Source organism: Lucilia cuprina, chromosome 4 (genome assembly GCF_022045245.1).
Source record: "Lucilia cuprina isolate Lc7/37 chromosome 4, ASM2204524v1, whole genome shotgun sequence".
Classification (NCBI taxonomy): domain Eukaryota; kingdom Metazoa; phylum Arthropoda; class Insecta; order Diptera; family Calliphoridae; genus Lucilia; species Lucilia cuprina.
The window spans coordinates 57,006,331-57,023,346 of NC_060952.1; the positions used below are offsets into that span (position 1 = coordinate 57,006,331).

Here is a 17,016-nt window from a genome sequence, read left to right on the forward strand (position 1 = left end):
AAGAGTTGCACCTTAATTGGATAGACATATGGTGCAGTTGGTTCTAGCAAAATGTGCAGAACCATGGTCCGGGATTTAATTCAATTCCGGCACGGACCAAAAGGATGCGGAGCAGCAATGTCGGAAGATGTTGCTCCGCTGCAGAAAATTGTATTGTTGTTGCTGAGGTTGACAGCCTTTGACAGAATAATTCGGGTCATTCCGGTACGTAGAACCGGCTGTCGGGGAATGTCGGGAATAAATTTGGTTAACCCATTAAGCGTCAACAACGCTCTTTTATCAGGAATTAACTGATTAAAGCTTATACTGATAAACAGGTAAACCAAAACCAAATTCATGTTATTTTTGTTGTGTCGTATGGACTCATGAATAATATATTTACACGTTTCAGACCAATTTAAGAATTTAGGCATCGATTTGTTAGAGAATATTTTACCCATAAAAGCAAAAATCAGTATGATTTACACAGTCGAGTTTTTAGAGCATATTTTTTTAAAAAAAATAATTTTGTGTTTTTTATTTCTTTTAAATTTTTCATTTTCGTTTCTTAAACTTGAACAGCAAAAATTACAGTAGGCTCATAAAACCGAGTATTTTGTATTTCATGAGACCAAAAAACAATTAATGATAATTATTATTGGTTGTTTGAACGTAAAACGGAATTCTATTAAAGTACTAAGTTCTTCAAACTATAATATAAATCAATTATCAAAATCTTGTAGCATGAAATATTATATTAAATATTGAATATTGATTTTCAATGTTAAAAAAATTAACAACAAATTAGTTTTTAGAACATATTTTAAAATTTTAAGAGCATATTTTGTGTTTTATACTGCATATTTTAAGCGCTTAAATCTCTTTTTTAGAGCATACTTGCCTCACAAATGTCCTAAAACTAAATGTTATAACAAAATTTGGGCACGTCCATAAAAAGGAAATTTTTTCATATTAATTCGACCTTTTTATGTTATCTTTGGCAATGAGTAGACGAATAGAACGATTCTTTCTAAAACCAAGAGGTTTTCCCACAGGGCGACTACAGTCAAGGTCAGTATATTATTTATGTGATTAACAATAGGAGTTCTTAATTCGAACTTTTTATTAATAATTATCCTAGACGTTTTTTTTTTTTTTGGATTTTTCGAATTTTATTGTCATCAAATTATCCTGTATTAGAGCAGTTTTATGAGGTCTTCAAACCATATGTTGTGTTTTCACTGTATCAATTTTTTAATATTTTTGAAAGTGTTGATTTATTCATTAAATATTAATCACAGAGCAAGAAATATTTGGTAAAATATTAAAAAAAGTATTAAAATCGTTTCTTATTTTGCTTCTTAAATTGGAAATCTAGCCATTTAAATTAATAACATAAAAAATTAATTTTGCAAAAAAATTAAAAAAATAATACTAAATTATGTAAATTAAAAGAATACCTTGAAATAACAGTTAACGATGTTGCTTTTTCGCAGTTATTTTGCATATTTTTATTTAGTAAGAGCCTTCTTTTCTTTCAAAAGTTTCCAATGTTTTGTCAGTAGCATAAAAATAAATAATAGTTATTTGGTTTTCCTTTTTCTGAATTTAATTAATTATGTTTTTTTTTTGTTAATTTTGGTAAACACATGTATATTATTAAAAATTAATAATAATTATTAATAATATATCAATAATATGTTTTGAATTTCAACCATTTCTGTTTAATAAATTGATTTTCGGCTAATTTAATTTTTTTTAAGGATGTCAATCGTGACTTCCTTATTTTTAAATTTTTTCAATTTAGTTTACAAATCATCCAAATTGTACTGGAACTGCCGAATCAGTCCAGCATTTTTATTTCTGACAGAGGTTTTTTGCTCCTGTCCTCTGCCCGAATTCGTTGGGTTAGTAAGATCCCTTTGTAACACTGGTGCCGTGGGATCCTTTTGTGATAATTGTACCCTGGTCTCCATTTCTGTTTAATAAATTGATTTTCGGCTAATTTAATTTTTTTTAAGGATGTCAATCGTGACTTCCTTATTTTTAAATTTTTTCAATTTAGTTTACAAATCATCCAAATTGTACTGGAACTGCCGAATCAGTCCAGCATTTTTATTTCTGACAGAGGTTTTTTGCTCCTGTCCTCTGCCCGAATTCGTTGGGTTAGTAAGATCCCTTTGTAACACTGGTGCCGTGGGATCCTTTTGTGATAATTGTACCCTGGTCTCCTTTTGTCACACTAGATCAATCCCCTTGTGGCATGAGACTCGTGGGTTCCCTTTGCCTTTCTTTGGTATAATTATATTGTTTTTGACTTAATAAATAAAGTCAACATTAACATTTGCGATCTAGCATATGACATAACGCATGAAACATTTAAACTATTTTATAGAATTTGGCAAATACATAAAACTTTAAATTTATTGATATGTTTTATTACCCGTATAATCTAAACACGCATTTCTATTCCACATGCATAGTTTCCTTTTTTAAATATAACAATTCAATCTACAAGATTGAACACCAATTAACTGTTAACAATATTTTTTAAATATATATTTAAAGAGTAGCTTCTAGGGCGACAGTTTTACTCTTTTAGCTCTACATAGTCCCGATTTTTGAAAAAGTGCCAGACACCTATCAATTTTTTGGTATAATGTGGGATATATTTGGAATTTTACTTATATCTCCATCCTTTAGAAGATATAAAGGTTATCAATTTTACCATTTTTACCCATTTCATCCCCTAAACGCCAGAGCAAAGTAAATTAATAAAGTATCACTACTTGAACAGCTGACTATTTTTTAACTAGAGTAATGAAACAAGTTGTCAAAGTTTGTTTTGAAAATTGTTAACAATGTTTATGTCGCCATTTTTAAATTGTGTTTTGCTATTTGTTAAAATTTGTGAAAAGTTGAAAAAGTGAATTAAAAGTGTGTTTAAAGTAGTTTAAAAGTGTTATAAATTGTATAATACATAATAATATAATTTAATACTTAATATTTCAACTTAAAAGTAATATTTTTTATTTATGTCATGTTCACATTGTTGTTAAATTTTATTTTGACACAATCTTAAATTATTCCAAAAACAAAATACATGTGTTTGTTGTAGATGTTGTTGTACAACAAGAGATGTCGCTACTTTATTTATTTACTTTGCGTCAGAGTTTCCGAAAATCCCCTAGTGGATCTATATGAACCTATAATCAAAATTTTACGATTCTAGCAAATAGCACATCAACGATATTTTTGTGAGCATCGTCTGACATCTTGGAAGTGCAATTAAAGTTAAAAATTAAAATTACAAATTTCAAATAAAAAATTCCTTAGCAGGGATTTGAACCCAGACATTGAGTTGTTTTCTATGTTTCTCACTCCAGCCGCTCTCGAAGCTTTATTAATTTTGAGAACGGCTTTTTACAAAAAAAAAATATAAATGAATATCATTAAAAGAAAATGAACGGTATACAGCAGGGCTCGAACCACAAACCCGCTGTTTGTTAAATGAACGCCTTATTGGGCTATAACAAATTTAAATTTTGTTTCTTACCAGTAATAACCTATTCAGCTAAATGAAAAAATGCGGATGAATTAAGTAATGTATTAATTTACTACTGAACATTACCTACAATTTCAGATTTGTTGATGAGATGCAAATATTTTATGATTTTAAAATGTAAAATTTAAAAGTGTTTTGCGAAAATTCGTGGCCTATAGCACCTGAAATTATTTTTTATCACTTAACGTTATATTTTATTATTTTTTTGCACACTTCAAATATATTTAATAGCCCAAAAAGATTTAATTTTTTACAAACGAAAAAAATATTTTTTTTTAATTTTTGTTGTTGAAATTAAAACTGAAAAAAGAACAATATTGTAAATTTTCGTATGGTACAAGAAAAAATATTTCAACTAAATTAATTATTATTTCAATATTGCAGATTAAAAATCAAACATTCATATATAATGTTTATAGATAAATTATGTTGCAAAATATTTAAAGAAGTCTTTTAAAATATATATTTAAATGTAATAATTTTTTTCAATACTTTTAAATCCGTTTTTTTGCAACTATGTTGGCTTGAGAATTCTACTAATACATTCTTAGAGTTAGGTACCGACTAAAACTTTTTTAACTATTTATTTTTTAGATATCTGAAACTATAATAATTTTATGAAAACGATACCATAAGGGAAGGTAACATTAAGTACGTAAATACTGTCTATTACTCTTGATAGTTTTTTTATCGCCTAATTGATATCGTTTCGATATCCTTATAATAACTTTTGGTTTATTGTTTTGTAAATAATTATGTATATAAAGCATTTACAATTAAAATTGGTTTTCTTTAACTTTTATTTTACGTATGATTCTAAAGGCAATATGATTTGTGTTATATGCAATAGTCTTATTAAATCTGTGGCTATTTGGAAAGTTCATGTAAATTCGAAGCTACATAAAACAAATCTTGAAGAAGCAAAGAAAATTATGTGTGCAAAAGTTTTGGATAAACCTTTAGAGAAGAAAAGTTGTCGGAAGAAAGAATCAAATACACCTTTACATTTAAACAAATTAATCGAAGAAACTTCTACTACCAATAAGAAAGAAATTCTCAGTAGCAAATTGAGTACTACCGTTTTGATAGAGTCTTCAGATTTATTGCCAGAATTGTTTTTTGACGACCCAATTGTTGATGCAAAAATTCGAAATGTAGAATATAAAAATGGTCAAGATGATGAATGGGAAAAATTTCAGCGTGAAATTAAAGAAGAATCAATGACATCTAATAAACTAATATCTGGAGAACAGATAAATGCAGCTGTTGAAAGAGAAATAACTGAAATCAGCGAACAAATGTATCAGTGGTCCAAAGTTATAGATTTGGAAAATAAATTGAATAAAATTAACAAGAGAGAAATGCGAAAGGATGAGCTAGAAGATACTGATGAAGATTCATCAGAGAATGAATTAATTAACGAAAGTCTTGACTGGAGAACCAAAAAAATTTGGTAACATACATTTGAATGTGAATGTTTTTAGCAAACTTCAACATCATAAATTCATATTGTAATATTTAACACAATCGGCCTAATCATAAGCCGAGTAAAATAATATATAAAATTCCAAAATTTAAAAAAAGTTGTGGCTTTTTTCCAGACAGATTGGTATTAAAAGTCAGTGTGCAGTTGTCCAAAATTTCGATATAGCCAGAAAAAATTTTTTTATATATATTACAAAATATTATTTTGGTAATATGTTGAGAAGTGTTCACTGTACATAACGCACGGTGTACAGTGGTATAGAAAAAAATGGGAAAATAATTCTGAAACTTCTAAACTGTTTGAAATATTTGAATGAATGTGAAGAAAGGAGGTATTTTCGAGTTTAAGTTCTGAACTTGGACCTCATGGGTCTACTGGGGAATCGGCCAGAGGTTAACAAAGTAAGACACCTGGAGTATGTACACTTTTTTAAACGATCCTGTTTCTTCGGTTTCTTGTAGTCCGGTTTCAATAAACTTATTGTATATAAAAATGCTCGTCGTGACTATAATTTATCTGTTAAAGTTTAGAAGATATTCACATTTGAAAAAAAAATTCAAACATTTTTACCCACCCTTGTCCAGTTTTTTGCTAAATGTGCTTTCAAATATTTACCCATTTTTTGTGTTCACTTAACAACATGTTTTTTAAATGAAAAAAAAAATACCAAAATTGTTAACAAAAGTAATAAAACCACATTTTATTTCAATAAATTATTAACATTTTTTGAAAAACATACATTTTATTTTTAAAAATATTTTATGACGCAAATTTATTTATTTTTTTTTTTGCTGCCTATCTTTGTGCTTTTCGTAAATTTTTACAGAGATGTTACTTGATTGTTATTTTAAAAATGTTCTGTTATTAGCAGAGATTGAAAATAACGGGTCCACTTTGATTTTATAAAGTTAATAGCTGTGATCACCATTTATAATTGTGTTTTTGCAGTTTATCACTAAAGGTTGAGATAAATCGAAAAGAAGAATAAAATAAGTCGCTACAGTTGATTTTTATTTTGTAAACAATAAATACAGGATTAGGACACACACATACAAACAAACTATCTTCAGAAATCACAGAAAACCACAACAATATACTCTCCCACTCTCATATAAGCAAGGAATACAAAAACCAAGTGCTCAGCTGAAAACATAAGTAACAAAACAAAAGTAGTAAAGGTTATTCTAAACCATTTAAATAAAAATCATTTTATAACAATTATTCTGAGTGATTTATTTTGAAAAGCAAAAATAAATCATAATTCATTCACTTTGGTTATGTGGTTATTTTAAGTCCCTGGTTATAAGTAAATAACATAACCGTTGTGACGGGTACGTTGTGGTATTGACTAATGGAATCAATGTCTTTGTAAACATTACCCAAAAAATCCCAATTATAGTAACGAATACAACAACGTAAAATACTGTGGAAATTGTTTTAAAAGGGAAAAACTGGGTAAGTCGTTATAAAAAAAGACTTGTGTGACACTGGTAATATTTGATAACCTATACTTTCTTTAAGGTCATATCATATGCAAAAAAGTCACCTTGAAGATAAAAAAACGTAAAAAAAAAATAACTTAACTTTACATGTTCTGTACAGTGAATTAATTAAGTAATTTGCCTATGTAAAATTTTATGAATTTTAAGAAAAAACTTTATCTGAACAATTATTTTTATCAAAATAAAGCAATTTGTTTGTTGTATTTTTTCTACCATAAAAAGAAAAATCGTGATATTAATTAACGAGATTTTTGATAAAATGTGAACGTATTGTTAATTTTTAGGTCAATAAAGTATTTAGCTTTTTTAGGTTTTTTTGTTCATTTTTTAATATTGCTGCATTATTTTATAAAATTTAATATGTTTATTACTCCTATATATTGGCATAAAATTTTTTAGATATTTTAGTAGTGGAACGACTATTTACATTTCTTAACGGATTTATTATCCTATATAACTATAAGAATTTATCAATATTTGACTTAACATGAAATCTATCGTTTCTTTGATTAAATTTCTAAAATATTAAGTAATTTTGAGTTGGATACATGATATATTAGACAATCAATGGATTTGGACCTAGAAAAAATGTTTAGTGAGGTATAAATCTATATTTTATAACAAAAATAATCTGGGTTTTTGGTCATTTTGTATTGATAAACAAAAACTACTTTACGGAAACCCCATCTATTTGTACTGTGTAAATTTTATTTAGAATTGTAGAATATTGATTCTTATTCAATAAATCTAACACTAAGTACCATCCTAGCCATTCTAAGTATGGGGACATCACCATATACCACTATAGAACTATTACATGCTAAAATCTTCATTTTCAACCTCATATTTTAAATGCTTTATTTTATGAATAAGATATAGTAGACGTATTTGGATCTGGAAAGTTATTCTTGATTTAGGTTCTAAATATATATAATTGTATGTATTAGCTGAAAAATATTGGTTTTGTTTACCTTAAGATTTTAAAGTATCTAAATTAATTATTTTTCCTGTACTACGCGACAGCTCACTTTACATTGGTTCCAAGCAACCTAAGATCTGTTTAGAGATCTAAATTTAAACATAGTGATCCTCCTAGTGATCCTCCAAAATATGGTTTTGGAGAAGATAAATCAGGAGTCCAAAGGTTTTCCTTGGATACAAGTCGCCTCCCTTTGGGAGTTCATCCATCTATTACTTTATTTTATATTTTTTAATGATATTGATTAAACATCTTATATTTATATTTCATTGATTTTCTCTTATTCTAGAAATCTAAACTAATTTTTTATATTGAAATTGCCTCATTATTATCCTTTAAATATTTTTAAGGCAAATAACATCACATTTTCACACAATGAGAATATGTTTTTCGCAAATTGCAATTGAAATATACTTAACACTCGTCCTTTTAACTATAAAACAATAAATTCCAAAAAGTAATTAAAAAATAATTTGAAAAGCTCAACGAAATTAACCGGAATTTTCAATATGCAAAATACTTTATTGATGTGCAAATTCTGATGAAAAATAATAAAATGCAACAACAAAAGGACCAAAATTTGCATTTTAATATTATTTCTTGGTTACACACAATCCCTATTTTAAATTACAAAACATAATTTTACTTATTATCTGCTTTTTCGAATAATATAATAAAAAGGCTAATTTTGCAAAATATTACATAAAAATGAGTTTTTCTCGAAATCCGCTGAATTCAAATTGCAGGTACAGGCAAACTATAAGAGGTATTCCCCTAATTTTTTACCGTTTTATTCTATAATCTGTTTTCCATAAATCGCTATGAGTTCTACCAAAAATATTGAAATTTGTTTAACAAAGTATCAAAAAAACTAAAATTTGAATTTTGAAACGACCATTAAAAATATCAAAATTTTTCGACCATAGCTGAGAACAGGTTTACGTTATTCTATAAGGACAAAAACTCATATTCAAGTAACTAGAGATGTATTTTAAGTAATACAATTATTTTATTAGAATATTTTCAAAAATATGTTTATTTTTTATCACATTTCGAATTCAAGTGTTCTAAGACACGATAATGGCCTGGGGAATTTTTAAAAACTTCAGTTTTCACTTTACACTAATATTTTTTAAACAGCCTTTTTCCTAATTGTCTAGACTAACACAAAAGAGTCATCCCTCAAATCTTCACAGTGCTAAACATGTATATTAGCGATATACTGATTCATTTATTACGGTGAATTATGTACCGACATGACAAACTAAACTTTCCTACTTATGTTTTAACAGGCTTTATTTTGTCCATCATTAAAATTCCTAAAATGTCGCTGGGGTTGACGGTACTTTTCCGAATAATTCAAGTCATTCCGGTACGCAGACCCAGCTGTCGGGGAATGAAAAAAAAATCTTATTCGCCGGGTTCAGTTGTATGGGGTCTAGATGATATTATGAACCAATGCCGGAATATGTATTATTGTTGCTGGGGTTGACAGTCCTTGGCCAAATAATTCGGGTCATTCCGGTACGTAGAACCAGCTGTCGAGGAATGAAAAAAAATAAAGCCCTATTCGTCGGGTTCAGTTGTATGGGGGCTAGGTGATATAAAGAAATATTATTATTTGCTACTTACGCTAATTATGATCATAACAAGTAAAACGATAAATTTTACAGATAAAACAAATTCAAAGAAAATATAACCCCCTTATTTTGTAAAACATGGGTGCAAAATTAACGTCACAAAAGTATACAAATTATTTCAATATAAAGTTCTGTTAAAAATATAGCGCACATTGTGATAGGTTTTTATTATTGCAATAAATAAAGAATGAAAACATGATTGATGGCAAATTCAAGAACGAAGTCCAGTTATTACATAAGTATCAAAATTCGACATAAAACGGCAAAATAACGCCGTTTTATAGCGCACTCTTTGAAATAACGGCAATATTGAAAAATGTTATTAATGTAATGTATTAAAAAAAATTCAACTTGTTATGAATAAAAGGACAGTTGTCTATACTTCTAAATAATATCAAGAGCGTAAAAATTACAAAAGTTGTCTTTAGTTGCTTGACAGCATTTGCAATTTCTGAAACCAAGCGACATCAATGTTTCAGAAATTGCAAACAAAATTTGTAAAGACAACATCATTTGCAAACAAAAGAATAACTTGCAAAAACTCATACAGTCCAAAAACTTTTCAGGAATGCGTTATAATAAAAATACATAAAATCAACATTTTTAATACTTTTTTAAACAGCAGCCCTCCGGTTCCACGACACGGTCCGGTTGTAAGTCCTAGTTTAGTCCATGTACGCCGTCACTGCATGGATCGTCTCTACCCTTACGTGCCTACTCGTTGGACCAACATATGGAATCAAAAATAAACAAAAACAACGCGGAAAGGATGAGATTGGATCTTCATCCGAAGACGAACTTCTCGGCTCTAGTCAAGAGACGGTAGTGAGTCTCTCAGGTTGTGGGAGTGAAATACATAGTGAGAGTGAACGACTTTTCTACCCTCAAGAAGCTTAACAAACACTCGTCATTCCGATGCCAAGGCTGGCGACAAATCGAGGAAAAAAAGGCCAAAAAGGAAAAGTCAGAAAGACATCCTCAAAGCCAGATATACCAAGGTTGTTTTCATTCTTGACAAGATTGCCAAGAATGCTGTTAATATTACTTCTGACGAACGCGATGAAGATGATCGCGTCAAATATCAAGCTGTGGTGTATGAGTAGAATAATAACACATCATTACTGTGATCTAAATATGATTAATTCTATACAAGCTTAACCTAACATATAATATAAAAAATTTAAGATTAAGAAACATTAACTAAATTATTATAAAATGTTTATAAATAATATTATTATTGATTAATTAACGATTCATGTCTTCAGAATTTCAAATAGCTACTTAAAATGACTGTAAAATTCTATGGGTTTTAAACTATAGGGGCAGAAGTATTTTATCATACCAAGATCCAATATTGATAAACATTTCATATAAGAATAAATTATTGTCAAGTTGAAATAAAATGAGCTATAATTTTGAATCAATAATTTAGGTTTTGTGTTATATTTTCTAGGGCAGTTATTTTTCTATTTTATAATTAATTTTATTATTGTTTTAATAAACTAGACTCTAGACTTTATTTTTTCGCAAAACAATTTTTTTTCTCTTAAGTTTTTTTTTGTGGTATAACAAGAGAAAATAATAAACAGAAATTAACCTAATTTATAGGAGCATTTTTTATAGGTCATTGCTCGCTGTAGTCTAGTCTTGAACATTTCTTAGGTTGTAGGGTTGTGGCTCTTCAACATAAGGAGTGAGATCGAAAAATTCTTAACACACGTTTTTCATTACATTTTTCAACCAAAGTATTATTTGATTTTTTTTTTTTTTTTGATCATGTTACCTTTGAAAAACATGTCAGTTATTATGTGTAATGTCAATTATATTAATTTTTTTGGTAATCTGATTAAAATGAGTGACCAGAAAAAAGTGCGTACTGAAATTATTAAATATTTTCAACTAAACCCAACTTGGTCTTACAAAAAGTTGGCCAAGCATACAAAGGTCTGCCGTCAAACTGTTTCCAATGTTATTAAACAGTACCGGGAGAACTTGTCAGTTGATAGAAAACCTGGTTCAGGTAGAAGGAATGGTCCACATGATGTTTCTAAAGCCAAAAGCATTTTCAAAAGAGCTCCCAACACATCCGGTAGGAAAGCGCTCGGTTAGCTCAGTGCTCGGACTATTTGGTACGAAAAGTTAAAGCTAATGCAGGTTTAAAAACATACAAGGCTCAAAAAGTTCCTGACAGGAACGCTGCTAAAAATTTAGAGGCCAAAAACAGAGCACGGAAATTGAAGTCAAGTTTTATAAAAAAATATTCTTGCTGCATAATGGATGACGAAACGTATGTTCTGGCAGATTTTTCCAGGTCAAAAGTTTTATGTTGCTGATGCTCGAGGGAATGTTGAAGAAAAGTTTAGGACCCAAAAGCAGACAAAATTTCCCAGAAAGTTCTTGGTATGGCAAGCAATATGCAGTTGCGGCAAAAGAAGCCAATCATTTGTTACAACGGGCTCTATAAATACCGAAATTTACATCAAGGAATGTTTACAAAAAAGGCTGCTTCCATTCATAAGACTTCATAATGTGTCCACTTATTTTTGGCCTGACTTGGCATCCTGTCACTATGTTAAACAAGCCCTTGAGTGGTACAAGAACAATAATGTGGTATTTGTACCAAGAGAGGCAAATCCTCCAAACTGCCCGGAGCTAAAGCCAGTGGAGAGATATTGGGCTCTTGTTAAAAGAGAATTGAAGAGTACAAAAAAGGTGTTCAAAAGTGTGGTAGATTTTAAACGGAGATGGACTACATGTTCGAGCAAAGTGACAGAAAGCACTATAAAAACGTTAATGAAAGGGTTTCCGAAAAGGGTTCAAAATTTCATCACTAGTGATTAAAACTATAAAAATATTTCTTTTTTTGTAAATTGTAATAATAATTTGAATCAAATAAAAAAAAATAAAGCTGTAAGTTTAGTGGTTCTTATTTATAAACATATATGTATGTTAAGAATATTTCGATCTCACTCCTTATAACCTGTAATTCATTCATTGATATTTCTTATTAGTGAATGAATCGAAATTATCATTACCTGTATATTTTTACCTTCATGATCATAAACGAAACAGAACGAAATGATCTGTCGAAAAAATTGAGGTAAAAAATAGTTATAAATTTCTGAAAATTTAAGCATAATAGGAGCTTTCAATTATAAGGATAAGCAAACAAATAGCAAATAGGTAAATATAAGATTTAAACATGTTCTGTCATATTTAATACTAAAATATGAAAAATATGAAATTAAAGGATACAGGTTTAAATGAACATATTTTTGAATGTAATTGAGATATTTCCTTGAAATTTTTTGTAAAGGGTCGAGAATTTCCATATCTAACTAAAAAAGGATATTAAAAGATAAATATGGACTAAATTGTTGTAGCTATCTGCGACCCTATTAAAATTTTGATATAAATCATAGTTTTAGAAATTTAACAAATATGTAATATATGACAAAATCTTTATTTATAAACAAAACTCAATGAAATTTTCAACGCTTGTTAAATTTGTCATTTCAAATAAGAAAATGCAAAAAAAAGGTCAAAGGGCATCCCGCAATTCCCAAAAATAAGAATGAAAAAATGGGATTTTTGACATATTTGCCCATAGGGTCCACATTTCCTTCAGGGCTGGGAAAATACTTTTGGAGTAAATATAAAACATATTGAGGTTTCCAAAACTGCTTTCAGTTTTCTGATCCCAGCTTTGGGATTTTAAAACATGTCGCCCAAAGTTGAAGTTTTGATAAAAAATAGGTCATATTCGGAAGGACGCAGTGGCAACATTTTCAAAAAATAGGACAAGTTTTTTACGCCAAAGCGTTCTGCGTAAAGATACCTTTTAGAAAACTATAAAATTGTTATATGTTCTTAAAGAAAATTTTATTTTATTAATAAAAGAGTTAAGACACATTTTTGGCAAAAAAAAAACGGCAAAAATCAAAAATTTTTTTAATTTTAAAATTAAGAAACGTATATTTTTGGATCTGTAAATGATATTGATCTGAAATTATTGGAAATTTTGTTGTCTAACTAACAAGAAAAAATTGAGTTTGGTCCATAATTACGCCCGGTATTCAAAAAAAGGCGGACCAAGGTATGGTAAATTTTGTATCACTAAATTTTTAAATGACTATAACTCGGATATATAAGAGATAAGTAGTATGTCCAAGCATGTTTTTTCAAGATGTGAACTATTTCCATTTTTTTGTTTTTAAAAGGTACTTATTGAATTTTATCTAATATTGAACCTAGATATATGAAAGTAAGTATGAGAGTTAGATGAGAACCCATAAAATTGAACTTTTTCGTTTTTCGAACTCTTTTGAATTTTTTATAATATTGAAACTAGAAACATGAATTTAAGCATGTTGAGCCCGAAGAATGTTATGTAAAAGAGGATTTTATTTTTTTACAATTCTAAACAGTTAGTTCGATTTGAATGAGATAGGACGTGTCGTCGAGTTTAAGTTCTGAACTTGGACCTCATGGGACAACAGAGGAAGTAAAAAACCTGGAAATGTACAATTTTTAAAACGATCTTATTTCTTGGTTTGTTGACCGATTTCAATAAAATTATAACATAAAGCTATAAATTATCTCTTAAGTGAACTTTAAAATTGCGATTTTCGCAAACTTTTCGAAAACTATAAAATTGTTATATGTTCTTAAAGAAAACTTTATTTTATTAATAAAAGAGTTAAGACACATTTTGGGCAAAAAAACGGCAAAAATCTAAAATTTTTTGAATTTTTAAATTAAAAAACGTATATTTTGGATCTGTAAATGATATTGATCTGAAATTTCTTGTATATTTTTGGAAATTTTGATGTCTAACTAACAAGAAAAAATTGAGTCCATTTGGTCCAAAATTACGCCCGGTATTCAAAAAATGGCGGACCAAGGTATGGTAAATTTTGTATCACTAAATTTTTAAATGCCTATAACTCGGATATTATAAGAGATAAGTAGTATGTCCAAGCATGTTTTCTCATCGAGCGCTTTCAGAAAATATAAAAACCTTTGTATTTGGGTGAAAAACAAAAAAAATGGCACGAGTTTAAAAATTTTACATGTCGTAGGTTCCCTACTTTGAGCCGCCACAGCTCCGTCCCTGGCAATCTGCGGGGTTCATCTTCAAAACTTAAACTCAAATACTCCTTGGCTACGCCAAATTTTATCCCGATCGGATCAACGGTACAACATCGATTGTGAATTGAACAAGGGTATATATAAGTTTGTCGTTCCGTATATAACACCAAGAAATATTCATCTAAGACCCAACAAAGTATATATATTCTGGTCCATGTGAAATTCTAAGTCGATTTAGCTACGTCCGTCTGTCTGTCTGTGTAAAATATGTTCACGTTAAAACTAAGCCAAGGAGATCAACCAAATTCACCAAAAAAATTTATATTATCCTAAGCAGTTTGGTATTAGAAATCATCAATATTGGCTTACGACGTAAAAAGTTATGAGTAAAAATTTCGGACTACCTCGAAAAAATTACGTTTTTTTCGTAATTCTTCAGCTGTTTTCTCAGAAGCTACAAGAGATAATTCGATGAATTTTGTCAGACATTATTTTTCTTCCAGAGAGTATGCTGAAAATCATGACAAATGATACACAATTTCCCATAGCCCCCATTCAAAGGTATATAAGTATTCCCGAAATTAGTTTATCGTTAATAACTTCCTCAAATATATCAATATAAATACAAAATTTTGCATATGTCAATATATTACAAAAAGAAATCATACTGCCAAAGAAGATTTGTATCGGTCCACAATTGGTCATAGCTCCCATATAAGGTCCACTTCCGAAAATCACTTAAACATATGGGCGTTTATTTGTATTATTATTTCATTGTATTATTAATTTATTTAGATAAAATTGGACATGAATATGTTTTGTGTATACGCTAATAATTCTACCAAATTCCCCGATCGGTCCATTTTTAGTCATAGCTCCCATAGCACATATTTCATTAATTTATTAATTTATCGTGATAAAATTCTACTTGAATATATTTTATGTACACATTAATTCCCTACCAATTTTTTTCTTGATCGGTCCAGTACTGGTCATAGCTACCATATAAGGTCCACTTCCGAAAATCACTTAAACGCTCATATTTATTGATTAATTAATCTATTTGGATTAAATTTGACACAAAAACATTTTGCTTATATATAAATCAGCCTCCAATTTTTTTCCGGATAGAGCCATAGTTGGTCATAGATCCCATATAAGGTCCACTTCCGAAATTCACTTTAAAGCATATATTTGATTAAATTAAGTTATCGAGATAAAATTCAACGCAAATATGTTTTGTATATATGTAAACCATCCCACCAATTTTTTCCGATCGGTCCATTATTGATCATAGCTCCCATATAAGGTTCACTTCCAAAAATCACATTAACGAAAATCACTTAAACGCATATATTTCAATGAATAATAAAATTATCAGGATAAAATTCGACTAGCATATGTTTTGTGTGCAACAAAGTTATATAACTATTTTTTTCTGGATCGGTTCATTATTGGTCATAGCTCTCATATAAGGTCCTGTTGTGCGCTCCTTATCATGAAAAAACAAATGAAACCTTCCAATGTGTCCAGTATACATTGATGACGTGTCCTATAACCTTTTTGGCCAGTTCGCCTAAAGTAAAGAGCCTCATATCTTATATATGTTTCAATGGGTGGAGTATCTAGCAACGTTTACAGAGCCTTGGTTGAAGTAGTACACATGGCACCACTTATATCCAAGCAGCATGTACGCTGAACACCCTGTAGTATTTTGATTTTACACTTTTTATCCAAAGCAGTCCACCAGATTATTGAAGCATAAGCTAGAATTGGTCTAATTACACTTTTATTAAGCCAATTTGTCATTTCATACCTATTGTTCTCCTACATATCGCCCAGCACCGATGTGCCTTGTTGATCCTATCCTCTATGTGGTGTCTCCATTTTAATTTCCGGTCAAGTATTACACCTAAGTACCGGTATCTTCTTGCCCAGGAAGCAAGGTTCAGTATATGTAGAAATTTTTGTCTTTCTTGTGAAAAGACAGATTTCCGTCTTCTTAGGTTAACATTGAGGCCTCTCGGTTGAGCCCAGCTCAGAGCCCCCTCAGCTCTTCTACACAAGTAATTTGGATCCTTTCCCTTTAAAAGTATTACGACATCGTCTGCATAGCAGACAGGTCTAAGTCCTTTCTCGGTTAGGGTCCTAGGAGGCTATTAATCGTGGTAACCCAAAGCAAAGGTGACAAAATGCCACCCTGTGGTATACCGCGAAATAACTTTTTCCTGATAGTTATATCGTACATCTCGCAGCTTATCCATCTCTTTCTTGCATGTAGTTGATCCAGTTACGGAGCACCCGGCCAACATAAAACTGGTCTAGAGATTGGTATCATTGTGCAGGTTATTGAAAGCGACTTCGATGTCAATGCATACCGCCAGTGTATACAGTTTGCTATCGAATGATTCACCTATGTAGTAAACGACTTCGTTTAAAGCGGTTTCCACCGATCGTCCCTTTACATAAGCATGCTGCTTATATTTAAGGTCTTTGTATGGTATACTGCTTTTAACCATGCTATCGACTATCCGTTCCAAGGTTTTAAGTGGGATAGGACTTAGGTGTCGCATAGCTAGGTTTCCCTGGTTTGGGTATAAATATTACCCTTGCATCTTGCCATTTAGCTGGGGTATATGCTAATTTTAAGCATGCAGTAAATCTGTGACAAATGTACGAAAACCAGTCCCGCAAAAGTGCCGAGAAAATGCCATCCGGCCCTGCAGCTTTATAGGGAGCAAAGCTCTTGATTGTCCCTTTAACCATGTCAGATG

At 29.9% G+C, this 17,016-nt stretch overlaps 1 protein-coding gene across 1 annotated transcript; it reads left to right on the forward strand.

Moving 5' to 3' along the window:
• The first annotated feature begins 4,284 nt into the window (after positions 1-4,284).
• Positions 4,285-5,768, forward strand: LOC111687182 (zinc finger protein 830). Its single transcript, XM_023449601.2, has one exon. It carries the CDS (start codon positions 4,300-4,302, stop codon positions 4,999-5,001), a length of 702 nt encoding a protein of 233 aa, XP_023305369.2. The 5' UTR covers positions 4,285-4,299; the 3' UTR covers positions 5,002-5,768.
• Positions 5,769-17,016: the final 11,248 nt, after the last annotated feature.